The sequence below is a fragment of the Gossypium hirsutum genome, chromosome A11 (assembly GCF_007990345.1).
Source record: "Gossypium hirsutum isolate 1008001.06 chromosome A11, Gossypium_hirsutum_v2.1, whole genome shotgun sequence".
Taxonomy (NCBI): Eukaryota; Viridiplantae; Streptophyta; class Magnoliopsida; order Malvales; family Malvaceae; genus Gossypium; species Gossypium hirsutum.
Window position 1 is genome coordinate 83,696,290 of NC_053434.1, and position 18,969 is coordinate 83,715,258.

General features: G+C 36.3%; 1 protein-coding gene and 1 non-coding gene across 2 annotated transcripts; both read left to right on the forward strand.

Annotated features, from left to right (window-relative positions):
- The first annotated feature begins 10,455 nt into the window (after positions 1–10,455).
- Positions 10,456–10,562, forward strand: LOC121210759 (small nucleolar RNA R71). Its single transcript, XR_005905874.1, has one exon. It is a non-coding gene; the product is annotated as a small nucleolar RNA R71 (small nucleolar RNA).
- Positions 10,563–16,558: 5,996 nt separating this feature from the next.
- On the forward strand, positions 16,559–18,563 carry LOC107956679 (asparagine--tRNA ligase, cytoplasmic 2). The gene is made up of 5 exons (XM_041082097.1): positions 16,559–16,642; positions 17,513–17,577; positions 17,688–17,817; positions 17,902–17,960; positions 18,256–18,563. Exons 1-5 carry the CDS (start codon positions 16,559–16,561, stop codon positions 18,437–18,439), a joined length of 522 nt encoding a protein of 173 aa, XP_040938031.1. The 3' UTR covers positions 18,440–18,563.
- Positions 18,564–18,969: the final 406 nt, after the last annotated feature.

Consider the following 18,969-nt stretch of genomic DNA (forward strand, 5'->3'; position numbering starts at 1 on the left):
ATGCCAAACATTTGAGACTTGTGTTACAGACTTTGCGAGATAAATAGTTGTATGCGAAATTCAGTAAATATGAGTTCTGGCTACGAGAAGTCAGTTTTCTAGGCCATGTATCAGTATCGGGTATTTGGGTTGATCGGAGTAAAATTTTAGCTATACTTGATTGGAAACCTCCGAGAAATGTTTCTGAAGTCTGAAGTTTTTTGGGAGTTGCTAGTTATTATAGATGGTTTGTGAGAGGTTTCTTTATTATTGCAACCCCGATGACAAAGCTACTTCAGAAAGATGTTAAGTTCGAGTGGTCAAAAAAGGGCCAGAAAAGTTTTGATCAGTTGAAAGCCCTGTTGATCTAAGCTTTAGTGCTAGTTCATCCAGAATTGGGTAAAGAATTTGTTATCTATAGTAATGCATCTTAAATGGTTTGGGCTGTGTTTTGATGCAAGAAGGCAAAGTCATAGCTTATGCCTCGAGACAGTTAAAGCCGCATGAAAAGAACTATTTGACACATGATCTGTAATTGGCAACTATTGTGTTTGCATTGAAAATATGGCGCCACTACCTGTTTGGTGAGAAATGTCATGTTTATTCTGATCACAAAAGCCTAAAATATTTGATGACTTAGAAAGATCTGAATTTGAGACAGTGTCAATGGTTAGAGTTGTTAAAAGATTATGAGCTTGTGATTAATTACCATCCGGGAAAGGATAATGTTGTTGTTGATACTCTAAGCTGAAAATCACTGTTTGCTTTGCGTGCAATGAATGCGCATATGGCTATGTCTGGAGATGGTTCGATAATAGTTGAATTAAAAGCAAGACCGTTATTTGTTCAACAGATCTGTGATGCTCAGAAAGTGGATGATGATTTGTTAGCAAAGCGAGCTCAATGTGACTCGAATATTGGTTTAGAGTTCAGAGTTGATGCTGATGGTTGTTTGAGGTTCAGAAACCAAATATGTGTTCCGAGAAATTCAGAGTTGATTCAGATGATTTTGAACGAAGCTCACAGCAGTCGATTATCTGTTCACCTGGGTAGTACGAAGATGTATAATGATCTGAAACAGCTTTACTGGTGGCATGGTATGAAACGAGACATTTCTGACTTTGTTTTGAAATGTTTAATCTGTCAACAAGTTAAAGCCGAGCATCAGGTACCTTCTGGATTGCTTCAGTCGATCATGATACCTGAGCGAAAATGGGACAGAATCACGATGGATTTTGTATCAGGTTTACCGTTGACACAGAGCAAGAAAGATGTAATCTGGGTTATTGTGGGTAGATTGACTAAATTGGCTCATTTTGTTCTGATTCGTACAGATTATTCGCTTGACAAGCTTGCTGAGTTATATGATTATCAAATTGTGAGATTACACGGTGTGCCTATTTCTATTGTTTTGGATAGAGATCCGAGGCTTACATCGCGGTTTTGGAATAAACTGCAAGATGCATTAGGTATGAAATTATATTTCAGCACTGCTTTCCATCAGCAAACAGATGGTCAGTCCGAATGAATCATTCAAATACTTGAGGATATGTTGAGATGTTGCATTCTCGAGTTCGAAGGTATGTGGGAACGATGCTTACCTCTGATTGAATTTGCGTACAATAATAGCTTTCAATCGATTATCAAAATGGCACCTTATGAGGCTTTGTACGGTCGTAAATTTTGTACACCATTGTATTGGATTGAGCTCAGTGAAAACAAGATACGCGAGGTTGATTTGATCAGAGAGACTGAACAAAAAGTGAAAGTAATTCATGAAAGTCTGAAAATAGCGTCAGATCGTCAGAAATCGTATGCAGATTTGAAACGAAAAGATATAAAGTTTCGGATTGGAGACAAAGTGATACGTGATATTTGTGATAGGTTTTAAATATTTATAATGAATCGATCTTGAAACTAACTATTATCACGATGAAGGCAAGTGTACCTATCGAACAGTAGTATAGCTTTAGCAAGACCGGATTGTCGAACCCAAAGGAACTAAAAGTACTAGTAATGACTATCCTTTTATTATCTAGCCTAAGAATAATGGGGTTTGTTTTAACTAACTAATTAACTAAACTAAGAATTCACAGAAAATAGAATTGGGGAATTACTTTTGAAAAAACAATTGAATTGAGACAATACCTAAGGAAAAATCCACCTAGACTTCACTTGTTATTTGACTCTGAATCGGATGGTTTATTCATTTGACTTGATCCGTAAAAATCCCTAAGTTATATTATTATCCCTCTTGAAACTAACAATGTCTAACCCTAGGTTGAATAATTGAAATCTCTTTCTAATTAATTCCCTAGGGTTGTATTAACTCGATCTATGGATCCTCTTATTCGGTTTCACACTAATCCGGCAAAATCTTGTCACCCTATCTCTAGGCGCGCAACCAACTCTGCTTAATTATGACAAATGTACTCTTAGACAGGGTCTATTCCTACTCTGAATAAGAACTTAACTTAAGTCAATATCTTGGAATATCAAAACAAGAATTAAGAACACATAATGAAGAACAAGTCAAATATTTATCATACAATTTAGATAATAATAACAAGATCTGTCTTAGGTTTCACTCCCCTTAGGTATTTATGGGTTTTAGTTCCCCTTAGGTATTTATGGTCAGTCCGAATGAATCATTCAAATACTTGAGGATATGTTGAGATGTTGCATTCTCGAGTTCGAAGGTATGTGGGAACGATGCTTACCTCTGATTGAATTTGCGTACAATAATAGCTTTCAATCGATTATCAAAATGGCACCTTATGAGGCTTTGTACGGTCGTAAATTTTGTACACCATTGTATTGGATTGAGCTCAGTGAAAACAAGATACGCGAGGTTGATTTGATCAGAGAGACTGAACAAAAAGTGAAAGTAATTCATGAAAGTCTGAAAATAGCGTCAGATCGTCAGAAATCGTATGCAGATTTGAAACGAAAAGATATAAAGTTTCGGATTGGAGACAAAGTGATACGTGATATTTGTGATAGGTTTTAAATATTTATAATGAATCGATCTTGAAACTAACTATTATCACGATGAAGGCAAGTGTACCTATCGAACAGTAGTATAGCTTTAGCAAGACCGGATTGTCGAACCCAAAGGAACTAAAAGTACTAGTAATGACTATCCTTTTATTATCTAGCCTAAGAATAATGGGGTTTGTTTTAACTAACTAATTAACTAAACTAAGAATTCACAGAAAATAGAATTGGGGAATTACTTTTGAAAAAACAATTGAATTGAGACAATACCTAAGGAAAAATCCACCTAGACTTCACTTGTTATTTGACTCTGAATCGGATGGTTTATTCATTTGACTTGATCCGTAAAAATCCCTAAGTTATATTATTATCCCTCTTGAAACTAACAATGTCTAACCCTAGGTTGAATAATTGAAATCTCTTTCTAATTAATTCCCTAGGGTTGTATTAACTCGATCTATGGATCCTCTTATTCGGTTTCACACTAATCCGGCAAAATCTTGTCACCCTATCTCTAGGCGCGCAACCAACTCTGCTTAATTATGACAAATGTACTCTTAGACAGGGTCTATTCCTACTCTGAATAAGAACTTAACTTAAGTCAATATCTTGGAATATCAAAACAAGAATTAAGAACACATAATGAAGAACAAGTCAAATATTTATCATACAATTTAGATAATAATAACAAGATCTGTCTTAGGTTTCACTCCCCTTAGGTATTTATGGGTTTTAGTTCATAACTAAAAAGGTAAACATCTCAGAAGAATAATAAATACAAAACATAAAGAAAAACCTAAAACTCCTGAAGGGAAATTGAGGGGAGATATTCAGTCTTGATGATGAATCCGGCTTCTGAGATGGATCAATCGACTTTCCTTGAGCAGTTTCCTACCTCCTTCCCTGTGTCTATTTTCCTCCTCCTCTAGGGTGTATTTATAGGCTTTGGAATGCCTAAGAACCCTCAAAATTGGCCTTTTTTGAATTGGACTAAACTTGGGCTCGGCAGGGACATGCTAGTGCGCGATTACTTAAGGCCGTGGTCAAGCCTGTTAAATAGGCACGGGCGTGTGGTCCACCCTTGTGAGTCGTGCTTCGATTCTGCCAAATTGACACGGCCGTGTGGTCTGCCCGTGTGAGGAGGTCCAGGTCGTGTTGATTTCATACATTGGCCCATTTTCTCCGTTTTTGGCCCGTTTCTCATTCTTTTCACTCTCCTATGCTGACCTAAGTATAAACCATGAAATTAAGGCATTAGGAGCATCGAATTTACCAATTTTAAGGAAAAATCATCCATAAAATGTGCTAAGCATGGGATAAAAATATGTATGAATTACGGTTTATCAAATACCTCCACACTTAAGCATTTGCTTGTCCTCAAGCAAAATCTTCAACTCATAATCAAAATAAATTCTTCTCAACTTATAATTTCTATCGATAATATCTCAAAATAATCCATAGGTAATCATACATTGAAAATTCAACTAAAAGAACATCAAAGTTTCAAACATTCCAAGTTGAGCATTTTATCATGAAAACATAGGTGTCTCCCCTCATTTAAGTAATTACATTTGATTCAAAATATCACAGAGTTTCACATCTTCACTAAGATTCACTCAAATCACTCGAGGTGTTTAAGGACAATAAAATGAAGCACTCAATAGTCAATAATGAAGAGTAATTACCATAGGCTTGCATGAAAATCAAATCTCCACCACTATAAATTGAGATGAAATATCAATCAAAAGGTCTTTAGAGGGTTGTAATGTGGCTTTGGTTAAAGGGTGTGGTCACAAGTTGAAAGAAAGGGTTAAAATCGAGATTGAATTGAAAAATTACCTAACTAGAAAAATGACTAGTCATCAATTGTGTACAGCAAAGCTTTTTCTCAGAATATGGAATTTAACTTCTTTAACTCAAAAGATCACTGCTACTAATAACTATACATTGTTTTTTAAGAACAAGTCAAATTACAAAAAAATAAAAAAATAAAACATAGCTAAGCAATTTTTCCAACTCAAATCTCGACAAAAATAGGGATCAAATTAATTTAGGGGATTTCAATAATAATGAGTTATGGGTTAATATCGAGAGTAAATCAATGAATAGGTTGTTAGGATCAAGGGGGTTTACTAAGGGTTAATTGTGAAGGTAGGCTTTTATGAAGTGAGTGGATTAAACCTAAGTGCCTTTATCATTTTGACATATCAAATCAAATGGTTTGGTCTTGACATGCATAATCAAGCAAGTTCTAGAATAGCAATTCAATACTGACGCACTCATAATGAAAGTGAGCATGAAAGAAATAATAGATGCTCTAAAGGCTCAAGATCTCATAAAAATTATGGCTTTTTTATGTTTGAACTTGTGGATTTCAATTCAAGATAATACCTAAACTTGGGGAAACAACTTAAAATTTTAAATTCTTAAAAATCAACTATCATGTTTATCTCTCTAATGTCTTAAAGTTTAAATAATTAATGCATGAATGCCTATGTTTTAATTTAAGATATATCAATAAAAATCATAAATCAATCAAAATTTATCCTAAACATGATATGAGAGCTTTTCAAGAGAACAAGGCAATCATTTAGGAATTTTTTTATAGTGAAATGAATACCCCCTACACTTAAGATGTACATTGCCCTCAATGTACAAAGATAGATATATAGAAAAGAATATAAAAATAAGATAGAGGGAGAAGTGAAACTTCCTGAGTGATGAATGAATTTCCTTGAACTGGATTTTTGGAGAATAATCGGCGTGAGGGAGGAGGAGGATACTCCGACGGTGGTAGAGGTTCATTAGTCCATAAGTCCTGCGCCAAAAGAATATTATATCTGAAGTTGGTTATGGTCGTGGTTGAGTAGGATATGGCAGTCGTGGAGAACCTTCCCCAGTGGAGTTTCAAGTCCCTGAGTAATAGTGAGCTTTGGAGCTCTTTATAACTGTGATAGAATCAGGAACTCTTTTAGAAAATATATAAGGAAGAATAATTACTCGATAGGAAATAGCCAAAATTCAAAATTGTTAAATAAAAATTATAAAACCTAATAAAAATAAGCTTAAAGAAAAATAAAAAGTAGTCCTAAAGTAGAATAAAAGTAAAAACATAAAATAATAAACAAAAGTTTTTAAACATCTTCATCGCTAGATGGTTAGCGAGTGGGGGTGGTGATGAGATGTGGAAGGCTGACAAATCTGGTGTAGTGTAGCATCAATGTGATCGAAGCGCTGAAAACATTGCTACTTGAATCGAGTTAGGTGCTCAAAGATGTCAGCGTATGAAGCCGCCGCATGAACTGGATGAGAGGGTGGTGGCAGCTGAGACGGTGGGTCCTCGTGATGTGGAGGGATATCATCAGTAATGTCCTTGGGGACCTCCTCTTTGGTGGATTCGGCGAGACGGTACTGAGGAGGGAAGGTGTCACGTCGTTTCTCGATCATTCTCATACTTAGCATGCTCGAGATGCCCTGTGGGGACATCTGGCCCATGAGAGTGAGGGAGGATGATTGGGCTGCTGTGTTGAGGGGCCCGAAGTACCGAGCCAACCGCGTCACATAGGGCCCAATAGAGATGACTCTCTTCTTATGTCGCTCTGTCTGATGTTGAATGGCGAGGGCAATGAAATAAGCAAAGGTTTATAATGTACCCGTGCGACATACACCATAGAAAGTAGGCATCATGAGTGTTGACGATGCCAGTGCTCTCTCTTCTTTCGGTTAACGTGTGAGCCAAAATGACGTATAAGTACCTCAGAGATGGAGGGAGAGCCGATGCCTTGGAGCGGTTAGGATTGTAGGAGGCAGCGCCGGGGGCAAGGGCGTTCCAACATCGTGAAGAAGAGTGATGGATGTGGCGATTGAGAGTGTGGAGTTCATTCTCCTCTATGAACTCCTCAGTGTAAAGGCCCGGTGCGGTTCCGAACTCTAAGACGTTCAACTGGCGGATTAGACCGTTGAGGCGAAATTAGATTGTCCTTGGGTCATCAAAGTGGGCCATCACGGTCTGAAGATGGAAAGTTGAGCAAAGTTCCATCGTGAGTTCGAGATATGTCGGCTCGACAATCTCAAAGAAAAGCCACCAAGGGTCGGTGGTGAGGAGGGCTCGAATTGCATCCGTGAGTTGGACTTGTTCTAGCGTGGCCCAGTCTATACAGCGGCCAACTTGCAAGGGTCGGGCCCGTAGAATCTGGAAAATTTCTTCTTAGGGCCCAATGGGGAACTGCAGGAAAGGGTGACGAATTTTCGCGGTAGGACCCGAGGAAGATGACACTCCCTTCCTTTTCTTCGAAGTAGGGACGACGGCTTTCTTTCCACGTGAAGATGACATGGTGTACCTGTAATGGAAATTGAAGTGGAATGTGAATACTTTCCATTGGGCTTACATATTAACCTATACTATAATAGCCAATGTAAATGTGCCAAATAACCCTAGGAGAATAAGTAATGGAGATATCTAACGAATGAATTTGTGTGGGGTTAATAGCATGAAACCATAGAAATAATAACCATGAATGAATGTAGCCTAATATACTTACTAAGAAAATAAATAAAAAATTACCAAAACAAAACTTAAAAATAAAAATTTATCTATTTAACTATGAATATGCACGTAAAATAGTCAAATGGAGCATAGAAATCATGAAATGAGTAAGAACTTCAACATGAAACAGTTGATAATTACTCTAGATACGAAGTTTGAGTGATAGAAAGATGAAAATAACATGAAAAGTGCAAATTACTATGATAAATAGCATTAGAAATCAGTAAAATAAAAGAGAAAAGAGTAAACAAATGCTAAAAAGAGGAGAATGAGCGTAAAAAATAGGGTTGGAAACGGCGCACGGGTGTGTTAGGGAGGCCGTGTGGACTTGCAGTGGCTAGGGTTAGGGATTTTGGGTGAGGGAGATGATGAATAGTGAATGGTATTTATAGATTTTGGGACACACGGCCAGGGAACACGCCCGTGTGATTCGCGAATTTTGAATTTGGGTGCATCTGACAATTTCCCCACGCCTGTGTACCTTGGGCTTGCTAGTGCGCACGGCCGTGTCGCACAGCCGTGTCTGTCTTTGTTCGTTTCTTTCATGACTGTGTATTAAGGGCTACGCCCGTGCTATTTTCATAGGTTCTCCCACGGTTGCTTGGCACGGACCTGTCGTACGCCTGTGTTAATTTGACAGGTCTGGCCATTGTTTTAAGGCACGGGCATGTCGTACGCCCGTGTTATTTTGGCAGGTTTTCCCACGGCCATGTCAAACGGCTGTGGCGATTTATCGTAGCCCGTGCTAGGGAAAATCTTTGCCCTATTTCCACATGGTTCTAAGCATGCCCGTGTTCTTGGCCGTGTGTGCTTTTGAAAGCATGCGTTCCATGAGTCGGTTAGTATGTTAGATGTGAAAACTAAAATTTAAAGAAATTAAGATTGTTAGTGCTCGGGTTGCCTTCCGAGAAGCGCTTATTTATAGTCTAAGGTCGACTTACCTTTCCATTGAATGGTCATGGTGGTTCGAGGAGTTTATACTCCTCATTCCTGCTGTGAATCTCATCAAAATAAGGTTTTAGGCGGGTATTGTTTACCTTAAAAGTGCCGAACTTGGGATGATTTACCTCGACTGTACTGAATGGAAAAATGCTAAGTACCGTAAGAGGGATTTCTTCGTTCAGTTTGGCAGTGATAATGTGAGGATCTGCGGCATCTAATAAAACTTTATCTCCAACCTTAAGTTGATTTGGAAAGGTTTTGAGCTTGTTCTGGCGTAGTTTTAGTTTATCGCGTGTTCTCGGTTTATGTGTCAACCATTCATCTAGCTCCTCGATTTGTAGCCTTCGTTCTTCACGAATAGGTCCTCTACTATTGCTTGAAAATGACTTATGTACTTCCTTTAGATTTATTTCCTGCAAAGTAGGTTGCACCATATTGTCAGTTTTAGTAGAATGGTTTAGACAATCATCTTCAATTTTCGATGTGTTGCCGGAATTGCAAGCTTGAAGGGTGATTGTGTCGTCTCCGACACGAAGTGTGAGCTCACCTGTGCGTACATCAATAATCATTCTAGAAGTTGCTAAAAAGGGCCTTCCTAAAATCAAAAGGGTGTTGCTATCCTCCTCTATGTCTAGAACAACGAAGTCAACTGAAAATATAAATTTATCGATTTTAACTAGCACATCTTCAATAATACCCCTAGGAAATCTCATAGTTTTATCTGCTAATTGAATGCTCATCCCAGTCTGTTTGGGTTTTCCAAGACCTACTTTTTAAATATTTTGTAAGGCATGACGTTAATACTAGCCCCTAAATCAGCTAATGCATTATTAACATCTAAACTACCAATTAAGCAAGGAATTGTAAAACTCCCTGGATCTTTCAATTTGTTAGGTAGTTTATTCTGTAGAATAGCTGAGCAAACTACATTTAGCTTCACATGTGAAGCCTCGTCCAACTTTCGCTTATTTGCTAAAAGCTCCTTTAAAAATTTCATTGTGTTTGGCATCTGCGATAGAGCTTCAATAAACGGTAAGTTAATATGTAATTTTTTTAAGAGTTTAAGGAATTTACAAAATTGTTCATCTGAACGGTCTTTCCTTGTCGCATTAGGGTATGGCACACGAGGTTTGTATTCTGTACTTACTGATTTCTGCTCATTGTGGTCTACCTCACCTTTACCTTTGCTTATCTCAATTTCTTGCCTTGGTTCTGGTTCAGGTGTGACTAACCCTTCCTCATCTTGACTAGTAATTGCGTTGAGTTGCTCCATTGGGTTAGATTTTGTATTGCTTGGCAAGCTACCTTATGGTTGTTCAGAAATCAATTTGGCAAGCTGTCTAATCTGAGTTTCGAGCCCTTGGATCGATGCTTATTGAATTTTGAGTGCTGTCTTAGTATTCTGAAAATGAGTTTCTGACACCCAGATGAATTTGGTTAGCATCTCCTCAAGGTTTGGCTTCTTTTCTCACTAGTAAGGTGGTTGTTGAAAGCCCGGAGGATGCTGTGGCCTTTGATTTCCTTGACCGCACCACGAGAAATTGGGATGGTTCCTCCAACCTGCATTATAAGTGTTACTATATAGGTTATTTTGGGATCTAGAGTTATTTTTACCCATATATTGGACTTGTTCCTCCTCGATGCTAGGGTTGAAGGGTTGATACTCTGTGCATACTCCTCCTCCATTCGAATCGCACCTCATCACTGGATGTACCTGAGTAGAACCACACAAACCATCAATCTTTTTATTTAAGAGTTCTACTTGGTTAGATAGTATAGTAACCGCGTCGAGGTTGAAAACACAGGTTGCTTTCGTCGACTTTGTTCTCATAACTTGCCACTGATAGTTATTCAGCGACATCTCCTCAATAAATTCGTAAGCTGCCTCAAGTGTTTCATTATTGATGGTTCCTCCAGCGGCTATATCAATCATCTACCGAGTCGAAGGATTTAGGCCATTATGGAACATTTGAACCTGTAGCCAAAGCGGTAACCTAAGGTGAAGGCATCTTCTCAAAAGGTCCTTGTATCTCTCTTATGCATCGTAGAGTGTTTCTAAATCCATCTGTACAAAAGAAGAGATATCATTACGTAATTTGGCTGTTTTAGCCGATGGAAAATATTTTAATAAAAATTTTTCGGTCATTTGTTCCCAAGTAGTGATTGACCCTCGTGGTAACGAGTTCAACCATTGTTTAGCCTTATTCCTTAACGAAAAAGGGAACAACCGAAGGCGAATGGCATCATCCGGAACGCTTTTAATTTTAAAGGTATCTAAAAATTCTAGGAAATTTGCCAAGTGAGCATTGGGATCCTCGTCCTGGGAACCATCAAACTGAACAAACTGTTGTATCATTTGAATTGTGTTAGGTTTCAGTTCAAAATTGTTTACAGCAATAGCAAGTCTAACTATACATGACTCAGTTCCAGTTAAATTAGGTTTAGAATAATCATACATAGTGCGCGGAGCAGGATTTTGATTAGCAGCAATTGCAGGAGGTAGCGGATTTTCTTGGTTTTCAGCCATCTCCTCGGTTGGGGTTTGAATATCGTCCTCTTGCTCGTTATCTGTGTATCTTAAGCTTCGCCTTATTTCTCTTTGGTTTCTGCGAACTGTGCGATCGATCTCACTATAAAAAAGTAATGGTCCTGACGGGTTTCTTCTAGTCATAAACTATAAAAAACCTGCCAGAAGAAAATAAATAAAGAATTAGAAAAGAAAATAAAAATTTAAATTGCAACAAAAGTAAAATGTCTAAAGTAATAAAAATCGAGTGTTCCTAATATCTTAGCTCCCCAGCAACGGCGCCAAAAACTTGATACGTGATGTTCGTGGCAAGTTTTAAATATTTATAATGAATCGTTCTTGAAACTAACTATTATCACGATGAAGGTAAGTGTACCTATCGAATAGTAGTATAGCTTTAGCAAGATCGGATTGTCGAACCCAAAGGAACTAAAAGTACTAGTAATGACTATCTTTTTATTATCTAGCCCAAGAATAATGGGGTTTGTTTTAACTAACTAATTAACTAAACTAAGAATTCACAGAAAATAGAATTGGGGAATTACTTTTGGAAAAACGATTGAATTAAGACAATACCTAAGGAAAAATCCACCTAGACTTCACTTGTTATTTGACTCTGAATCGGACGATTTATTCATTTAACTTGATCCGTAGAAATCCCTAAGTTATATTATTATCCCTCTCGAGACTAACAATGTCTAACCCTAGGTTGAATAATTGAAATCTCTTTCTAATTAACTCCCTAGGGTTGCATTAACTCGATTTATGGATCCCCTTATTAGGTTTCACCCTAATCCGGCAAAATCTTGTCACCCTATATCTATGCGCGCAACCAACTCTACTTAATTATGACAAATGTACTCTTAGACAGGATCTATTCATCCTCTGAATAAGAGCTTAACTTGAGTCAATATCCTGGAATATCAAAACAAGAATTAAGAACACATAATTAAGAACAAGTCAAATATTTATCATACAATTCAGAAAATAATAACAAGATCTATCTTAGGTTTCATTCCCCTTAGGTATTTAAGGGTTTTAGTTCATAACTAAAAAGGTAAACATCTCAGAAGAATAATGAATACAAAACATAAAGAAAAATGCAAAACTCCTGATGGGAAATTGAGGGGAGATCTTCAGTCTTGATGATGAATCTGGCTTCTGAGATGGATCAATAGGCTTTCCTTGAGCAGTTTCCTGCCTCCTTCCCTGTGTCTATTTTCCTCCTCCTCTAGGGTGTATTTATAGGCTTTGGAATGCCTAAGAACCCTCAAAATTGGCCTTTTTTGAATTGGACTAAACTTGGGCTCGGCAGGGACATGCTAGTGCGCGATTGCTTAAGGCCGTGGTCAAGCCTGTTAAATAGGCACGGGCGTGTGGTCCACCCTTGTGAGTCGTGCTTCGATTCTGCCAAATTGACACGGCCGTGTGGTCTACCCGTGTGAGGAGGTCCAGGTCGTGTTGATTTCATACATTGGCCCATTTTCTCCGTTTTTGGCCCGTTTCTCGTTCTTTTCACTCTCCTATGCTCACCTAAGGATAAACCATGAAATTAAGGCATTAGGAGCATCGAATTCACCAATTTTAAGGAAAAATCATCCATAAAATGTGCTAAGCATGGGATAAAAATATGTATGAATTACGGTTTATTACAAAGTATTTTTGAAAGTCTCTCCGTGGAAGAAAGTATTTAGATTCGGTCGTAAAGGCAAATTGATTCTGTAACATCTCGAAATAGGACTTAGTCAGAACAGTGGTTTTGGAACCACAAATCTGAGGTCAAGAAATTATTTTAATATTATTTTATGTGTTATAGCATGATTATATAAGTGCATGAAAATTTTGGTGAATTAATTTTGGCGTTTGAGTGCTTAATCGCGAAAAAGGACTAAATCGCATAAAGGGCAAAAGTTTTGTTTTAATAGTCAAAGGTGTCAAATTGCTAGAGAACCTTAATTGAGGGTCTTTAAAGTGAAATTAGGCCATTAAATAAGTGATGGTCAACCATAGGGGGAGCTAAAGAGTTGAAAAGTCAAAATTTGGTATGGTTGGTATTTGATGACATAAGCAAACATCAGCGTGTATTTCTTCAAGAACATCAGCAGCTGTTTGAGCATCTCTCCCAGTTGCTCGATCTCTTGCGTATATGGTAGTAAGCTGGTCATAGTAAGGGAAAGTACGAAATCTGAATTGGGCGGCTTCTTTGTGACTCTAAAAAAATGAGGAAATCATATTAGTCGTAAGTTTGGTAAAAATAATATAATAAAGACTTGAAATAATCTTACCTTTAAATAGGACTCCCAAACCGCATCTTCAGCAACAACGAGCTGCCTATGCTCGTCCCAACCAAAACCGCTATTGTTTTGGCCATTAAGCATGTCGTAGACGATTGACCACTCCCTTTTAAGTAACCTAATCCTTGATTCAATATTAGGTTTCGCCTTCAACATTGCATTTGGTAAAACCGTTTGTAGCTTTCTTTCCAACTCGTTCAAATAACCGGCTTTGAACCCGGTACCAGCATTAAATGTTCCAACATTGTGCAGGTCCACCATGCTGGAAACTAATGCTGCATCTTCCTCGGGAACCCATTTTCTTTTGCTTCCTCGAGAAGCTTGAGCATTTGATTCTAGAACACCTGACATAATGATCTTAAGAACAAAAAAAAATAAATTATATTAATTACTATTTTAATATCATGATTCAAAAGGTCAACACTTTATAAAATCTAGTAATTAAGTTGAATATTTTCAAGTATCAAAAGTTCCATAGCACAAAAAATTTAAAATTATAACACAAGCTGAATTAGAAGAAATTATATTATAATTTCTGTATTTTAGTACAATACAAAAATAAATACAAAAGTTTCACAAAAGTTTCACAAACTAATTTCTAGATGCTTGCCATTCATCGAACATTTGGTTGGCTAGTTCCATCCTCCAAGTAGCCCAAGCATCCGATGGATGAATATTTGTGATATTCGGTTCATCGTCATCCACCACATTAATTGTAGGTAATCCTTCTCCCACCTCCGCTTCAATGGGATCACTACTCATATGGGTTCGAATAAAATTATGGAGCAAACAACATGCAATAATAATTCTATTGTGCACCCTTACAGGATAGAACGATGGACTCCTAAGTATTCCCCATCTAAGTTTTAATAAGCCAAAGCATCTTTCAATGACATTACGTGCTGAGGCATGTTTCATATTAAAAAACTCTTGCGGAGAACTTGGCTGATAACCCTGACGCCACTCGTTCAAATGATATCGTTGTCCTCTAAATGGTGCAAGAAATCCCTCACAATTTGTGTATCCAGCATCAACTAGATAATAACAACCTATAGGATAAGTTTCATATTAAAAAATGATTAATTCAGCACACAAAGTGTGATCTTAATGAATAAATCAAAGTCCTATAACTATACACTTTACCATGAGGAACTTTTAATCCATGTCTTCTACTAATGGCATCTCGAAGAACTCGTCCATCAGCAACTGAACCTTCCCAACCAGGAAGAACATAAACAAATTGCATCTCAGGTGTACAAACACCTAGCATATTTGTTGCTATGTCACCTTTTCGCGTCCGATATCTAGGTTTATCAACTGTTGGAACCCTAATCTTGATGTGGGTTCCATCAAGAGCACCTAAGCAATTCTATATCACATGATATAAAACCTTGAGTTAGAATACTAATTTAAATCTAAATCAAGTAAATGTTGTTGAAGCTATATATAAAACTTAGTCCTATACCTTAAACCATTTCCACCTTGTGTCAGAAGAATCGGCTGTAATTGGCTCCGGGTTTTTAAATAACACATCTTGCAAGCGTATGACAACATTTAAAACACTATGAAATGCTCTGCTAACAGTTTCCCCGGACCTTCTAAAGTGATGCTTGATAACTCGATTTTTCAGGTGATGGGAGATGATATGTAAAAACATTGCTACTTGCTCGTCAACAAGCATGAACCTTGTCGACTTCAATCCCCCTATCGATTCTAACATCTCACATAATTTAAAAAAGGCAGCTCTATTCATCCTAACTTGTTCAATACAGGTCTCGTCACTAGCATATACAAGCCTATTCACATAATCCCGTTTTGCATAAAAATCTACGGTATAGGACCTAATCCTTGGTCTATGTAGGCTAAGGCTGGCACCCATTCTAAATAAGAACCAAACCGCGATTCTACAGATTTCCAACCATATTGTCACAGCAATACTAATTCTTTTACGCCTCACACTTTGTGCAATTAAAGGCAGACGAGCCATTACTGCAACATTTTAAAATTAGAACACACTATCAAAGAATTGAAGTTGCAATTACACATTATCGAATAAAAATAAACAGCACAAATTTAGAACACACGAAGCAAAAAATTAGACGACTAAATGATATCGTTGCAACTTTAATTTCATTTCTTTATCAATCACCCAAATAATAATGAAAGAGTATATTTAATTACTGATGATTAGTTTAATTAAGGTTTTATAACTTTTATAACATTTTAAATGGTAATTTCATTTGTAAAAATATAATTAACTTTGAAGAGGACTTATTTTTTACAAGAATTGTTACTTAGCTGTCTAGTATCAAGTTTAAAATACATGTTTAGCATTTTTTCATCAAAAATTATTATTATTAAAATTTCAGAATTCTATAGAATTTATTAATTTAACAGCCAAATTTGACTTTTTAAGTAAAATTTGTATAATTTTATTTATCATAATATATATACGTTAATTTTAAAAACTTCCTTACACTTTCACAATTATAATTTTAAAATAGAAGCAGGGGAAACTTTTCTGCTGATAAAAGATCAACTTAAAATGTAATTTCTCTAAAATAACACAGAGACTACTGCGACCAAGTTAACAAACATCAAAGTATGCATGAAAATAAATACTAATAAGAAGATTAGTATATGGGCTCAATTAATATATTCAAAATTTACACAGTAAAGAATATCAGTAAAAATAAACATCATTTAGTTGTATAGCATAGCATAGAAATCATGAACAATAGCATAAAGCATTTAAAAGTGACTCATTTATCTACCCGGTGCAGGGAAAGCTTCAAACAGAAACAGTACATATAAATACATAAGAAATGAATTTTCACGTGACAATGAACATTCAAATGTTATTTTACTCCTCCTTAATGACTACAAGTTTACAAAGCTAAATATCAAATACTGTGCCATCGAGAAACAAGTAATGAGCAATACAAAGGCTGTAATGAGCAATACAAACATACAAACAAAACCATAAATACCAATGGAAAACTAACCTATAATGAGCAAATCGGGGACGACTGCGATGAAGAAGTGTTGGAAGAAAGAACCTGTAATGATAAAAGGGAAATCGATTAAGTGTTGAGAGACAGCAAAAATCAATAAAGAGGATACTTGTTTGTTGAATTTAATCATTTAATAATTCCAACATTAAATCTGTTTTTTGAAGTTAAAATATTCAACTGAAACCAAGATTGACTATCTATGCTACCCTAAAACAAATAAAAATGCATAAACATAGGGTGAGGTCGACATGTAAATGAAATGCCTGATGAACCAGATGCTGGAATCTGGAGTTCATTACTCAGTTCCTGTAAAACTTTTAATGCACTGGATATTGGAGCTAAAGTTGCTGAAAAGTTGTTCGAATTGGAGCAAGGAATGAAAAATTGATTTTTATTACCATAAACAAAACAATATATAATTTTTATAGACAATTCTTTCTACCATAATGACATGATATCTCCAAAGTAGATCAACCAATTCCAACACATAAAAGAAAAGGGATATTTCGACCAAATCAAAGCAATAAGGAACAAGAAAGAGGTGGAGCTAAATGGTGGCAGGGGGCCTTGGCCCCCCAAAATTTTGGAAAAATATTTTTTCTATTGAAATTTTTAAAAAAATTTAATTAAACTCTTTTAGATTAATGAGAGTTTTTAAAATTTTCTCATTAAACTCCTAAGCCCCAAAATTTAATCCCAAGATCTGCCATGGTTAGTATCTATAATTTAGGCCCTTTCATCAGTCGAACCATTAGCGTGAATGTTAAATATCAGCTCAACTCAAATCTAACATGAAGCATATTGGCATATTTAAAACACGTGAATCAAATTGAAAAAATTTGTGTAACTACTACATAATCAACTAATAAATAAACCTCTTGGCACTATCTTCTTTATTAACACATAAAATCCATTCATGTAATAAGTACATGAACTTATAATTTAATCCACATATTCTAAATATGCTCCATATTAGATCCAAATTGGCCTTTAATGCCTAAATTGACTGCTAGATTGATAGAAAGATATGATTGATACAATATTGATAGTTTAAAAACTCAATTAGAACATTTTCAACAATAAGAACCAACTTATAATATAAGCAATCATTTAAGAACGTTTGGTGCAATTAACCCACATTAAGCCGGCCAACATGACTGCCATATGTTTAGCAACTTATGTCTGATCAAAGTGTTTCATTCTTCAACACCAGGTGACAGATAAGACTTTCGAAACAAAACTTCGATGGGGAGTCCCTTTAACAGCTGAACATCTAAGGTACATATAATCTGGCTACTAACAAAGAACTATCACATGCAAATATCCTAAAACAATACGAGACTTTTCCTACAAAATGTTCTTATTATTTTCCATTTACTCAATGGCAGCTACTTGGCTGATGATCACTATAAGAGACCTGTGATTATTTATGATTATCCAAAAGCAGTTAAGCCATTTTATGTACGCTTGAATGATGATGGAAAAACAGTGGCCGCTTTTGATATGGTTGTACCCAAGGTAAAGCCTAAAACTTGAAACAAATATATTGAAACAGTGGGTGGTTTTGAGTTGGTTATGAAAGATGGATAAATGGTAATGCAGATGGGAACAGTGATTACGGGTAGCCAAAGTGAAGAGCGGCTTGACATGCTAAGTGCAAGGTAATGTCAAAACAACTCGAACTCAAAATGACTTGTACCAGAAATGGTCTGAAATGATTCAAACCCATAACGATCCGATCTGAAAAATCCAAATCTCAAATGTGAATGAACCGACCTAAAACTACTTGAACCCAAAACAACCTGATCTAAACTCTAGGTTTATCTCAATTCTTCTAATGATCACTTTAAAGCCATCTTAATTTGGGTCTATTCTTGAGGACTGAACTATTCTCAATACTATCCTTATTGATACCAAAGCCTATTTTCCTTGTTTGCTATGGTTTTCTGATTTCAGAATGAAGGAATTTGACTTGTCAAGAGATCAGTACGAATGGTACCAAGATCTTCGCAAGCATGGAACAGTCAAGCACTCTGGGTTTAGACTAGGGTTCGATCTTATGGTTCTTCTTATGACTGGCCTCACTGATGTCAGAGATGTAGTTCCTTTTCCCCGAACTCATGGCAAAGCCAACAACTAAGAAACTGTCTATAAAGTTCATAAAAATAGAGAGATCATAGTTTCAACTTGGTTGTGTTTCAGATACAGAGAAACTCGTGTAAAAAGATATTCTAAATGCAATACATCTTAATCTTATAGCTAAAGATGCTTTAAACAAACTGGCTATGGATGAACTATCACCAATTCACCATTGTTGTGCAAAATGAAGTGCCATTAAATCAAATGGAAAGATAAATGGAGTTCAAAAAATCATTTTCACCTGCTCAATATCACAAATGCCTTCTCTATTGTGGACTACCAGCTGAACCCGAAAAACAAGCAAGAAGTTCAGATAAATACACATAGATAAAAATAAAAATAAAACCCAGTAACATCAAAGCTATCCCAACACTAAATTCACTGTGTTCATAATCACATAAGCAAAATTAACAAAAAAAACAATGAAACAGAGAAGAAAGAAAAAAACGGAGGAAAAAAAAAAAGCCAAAGGACTGAATGAAACGGGAGAATACCTTGATTGAGAGGATCAAAGAAGGGAAATTAGTGGTA

Bases quoted from the DNA above. Each gene is read 5' to 3' on its own strand.
- LOC107956679 (XM_041082097.1), top strand. From the start codon at position 16,559: ATGCCTGATGAACCAGATGCTGGAATCTGGAGTTCATTACTCAGTTCC. The intron at 16,643-17,512 runs GTTGCTGAAAAG...CTTCAACACCAG, and splicing joins CACTGGATATTGGAGCTAAA to GTGACAGATAAGACTTTCGA. The intron at 17,578-17,687 runs GTACATATAATC...ACTCAATGGCAG, and splicing joins TTAACAGCTGAACATCTAAG to CTACTTGGCTGATGATCACT.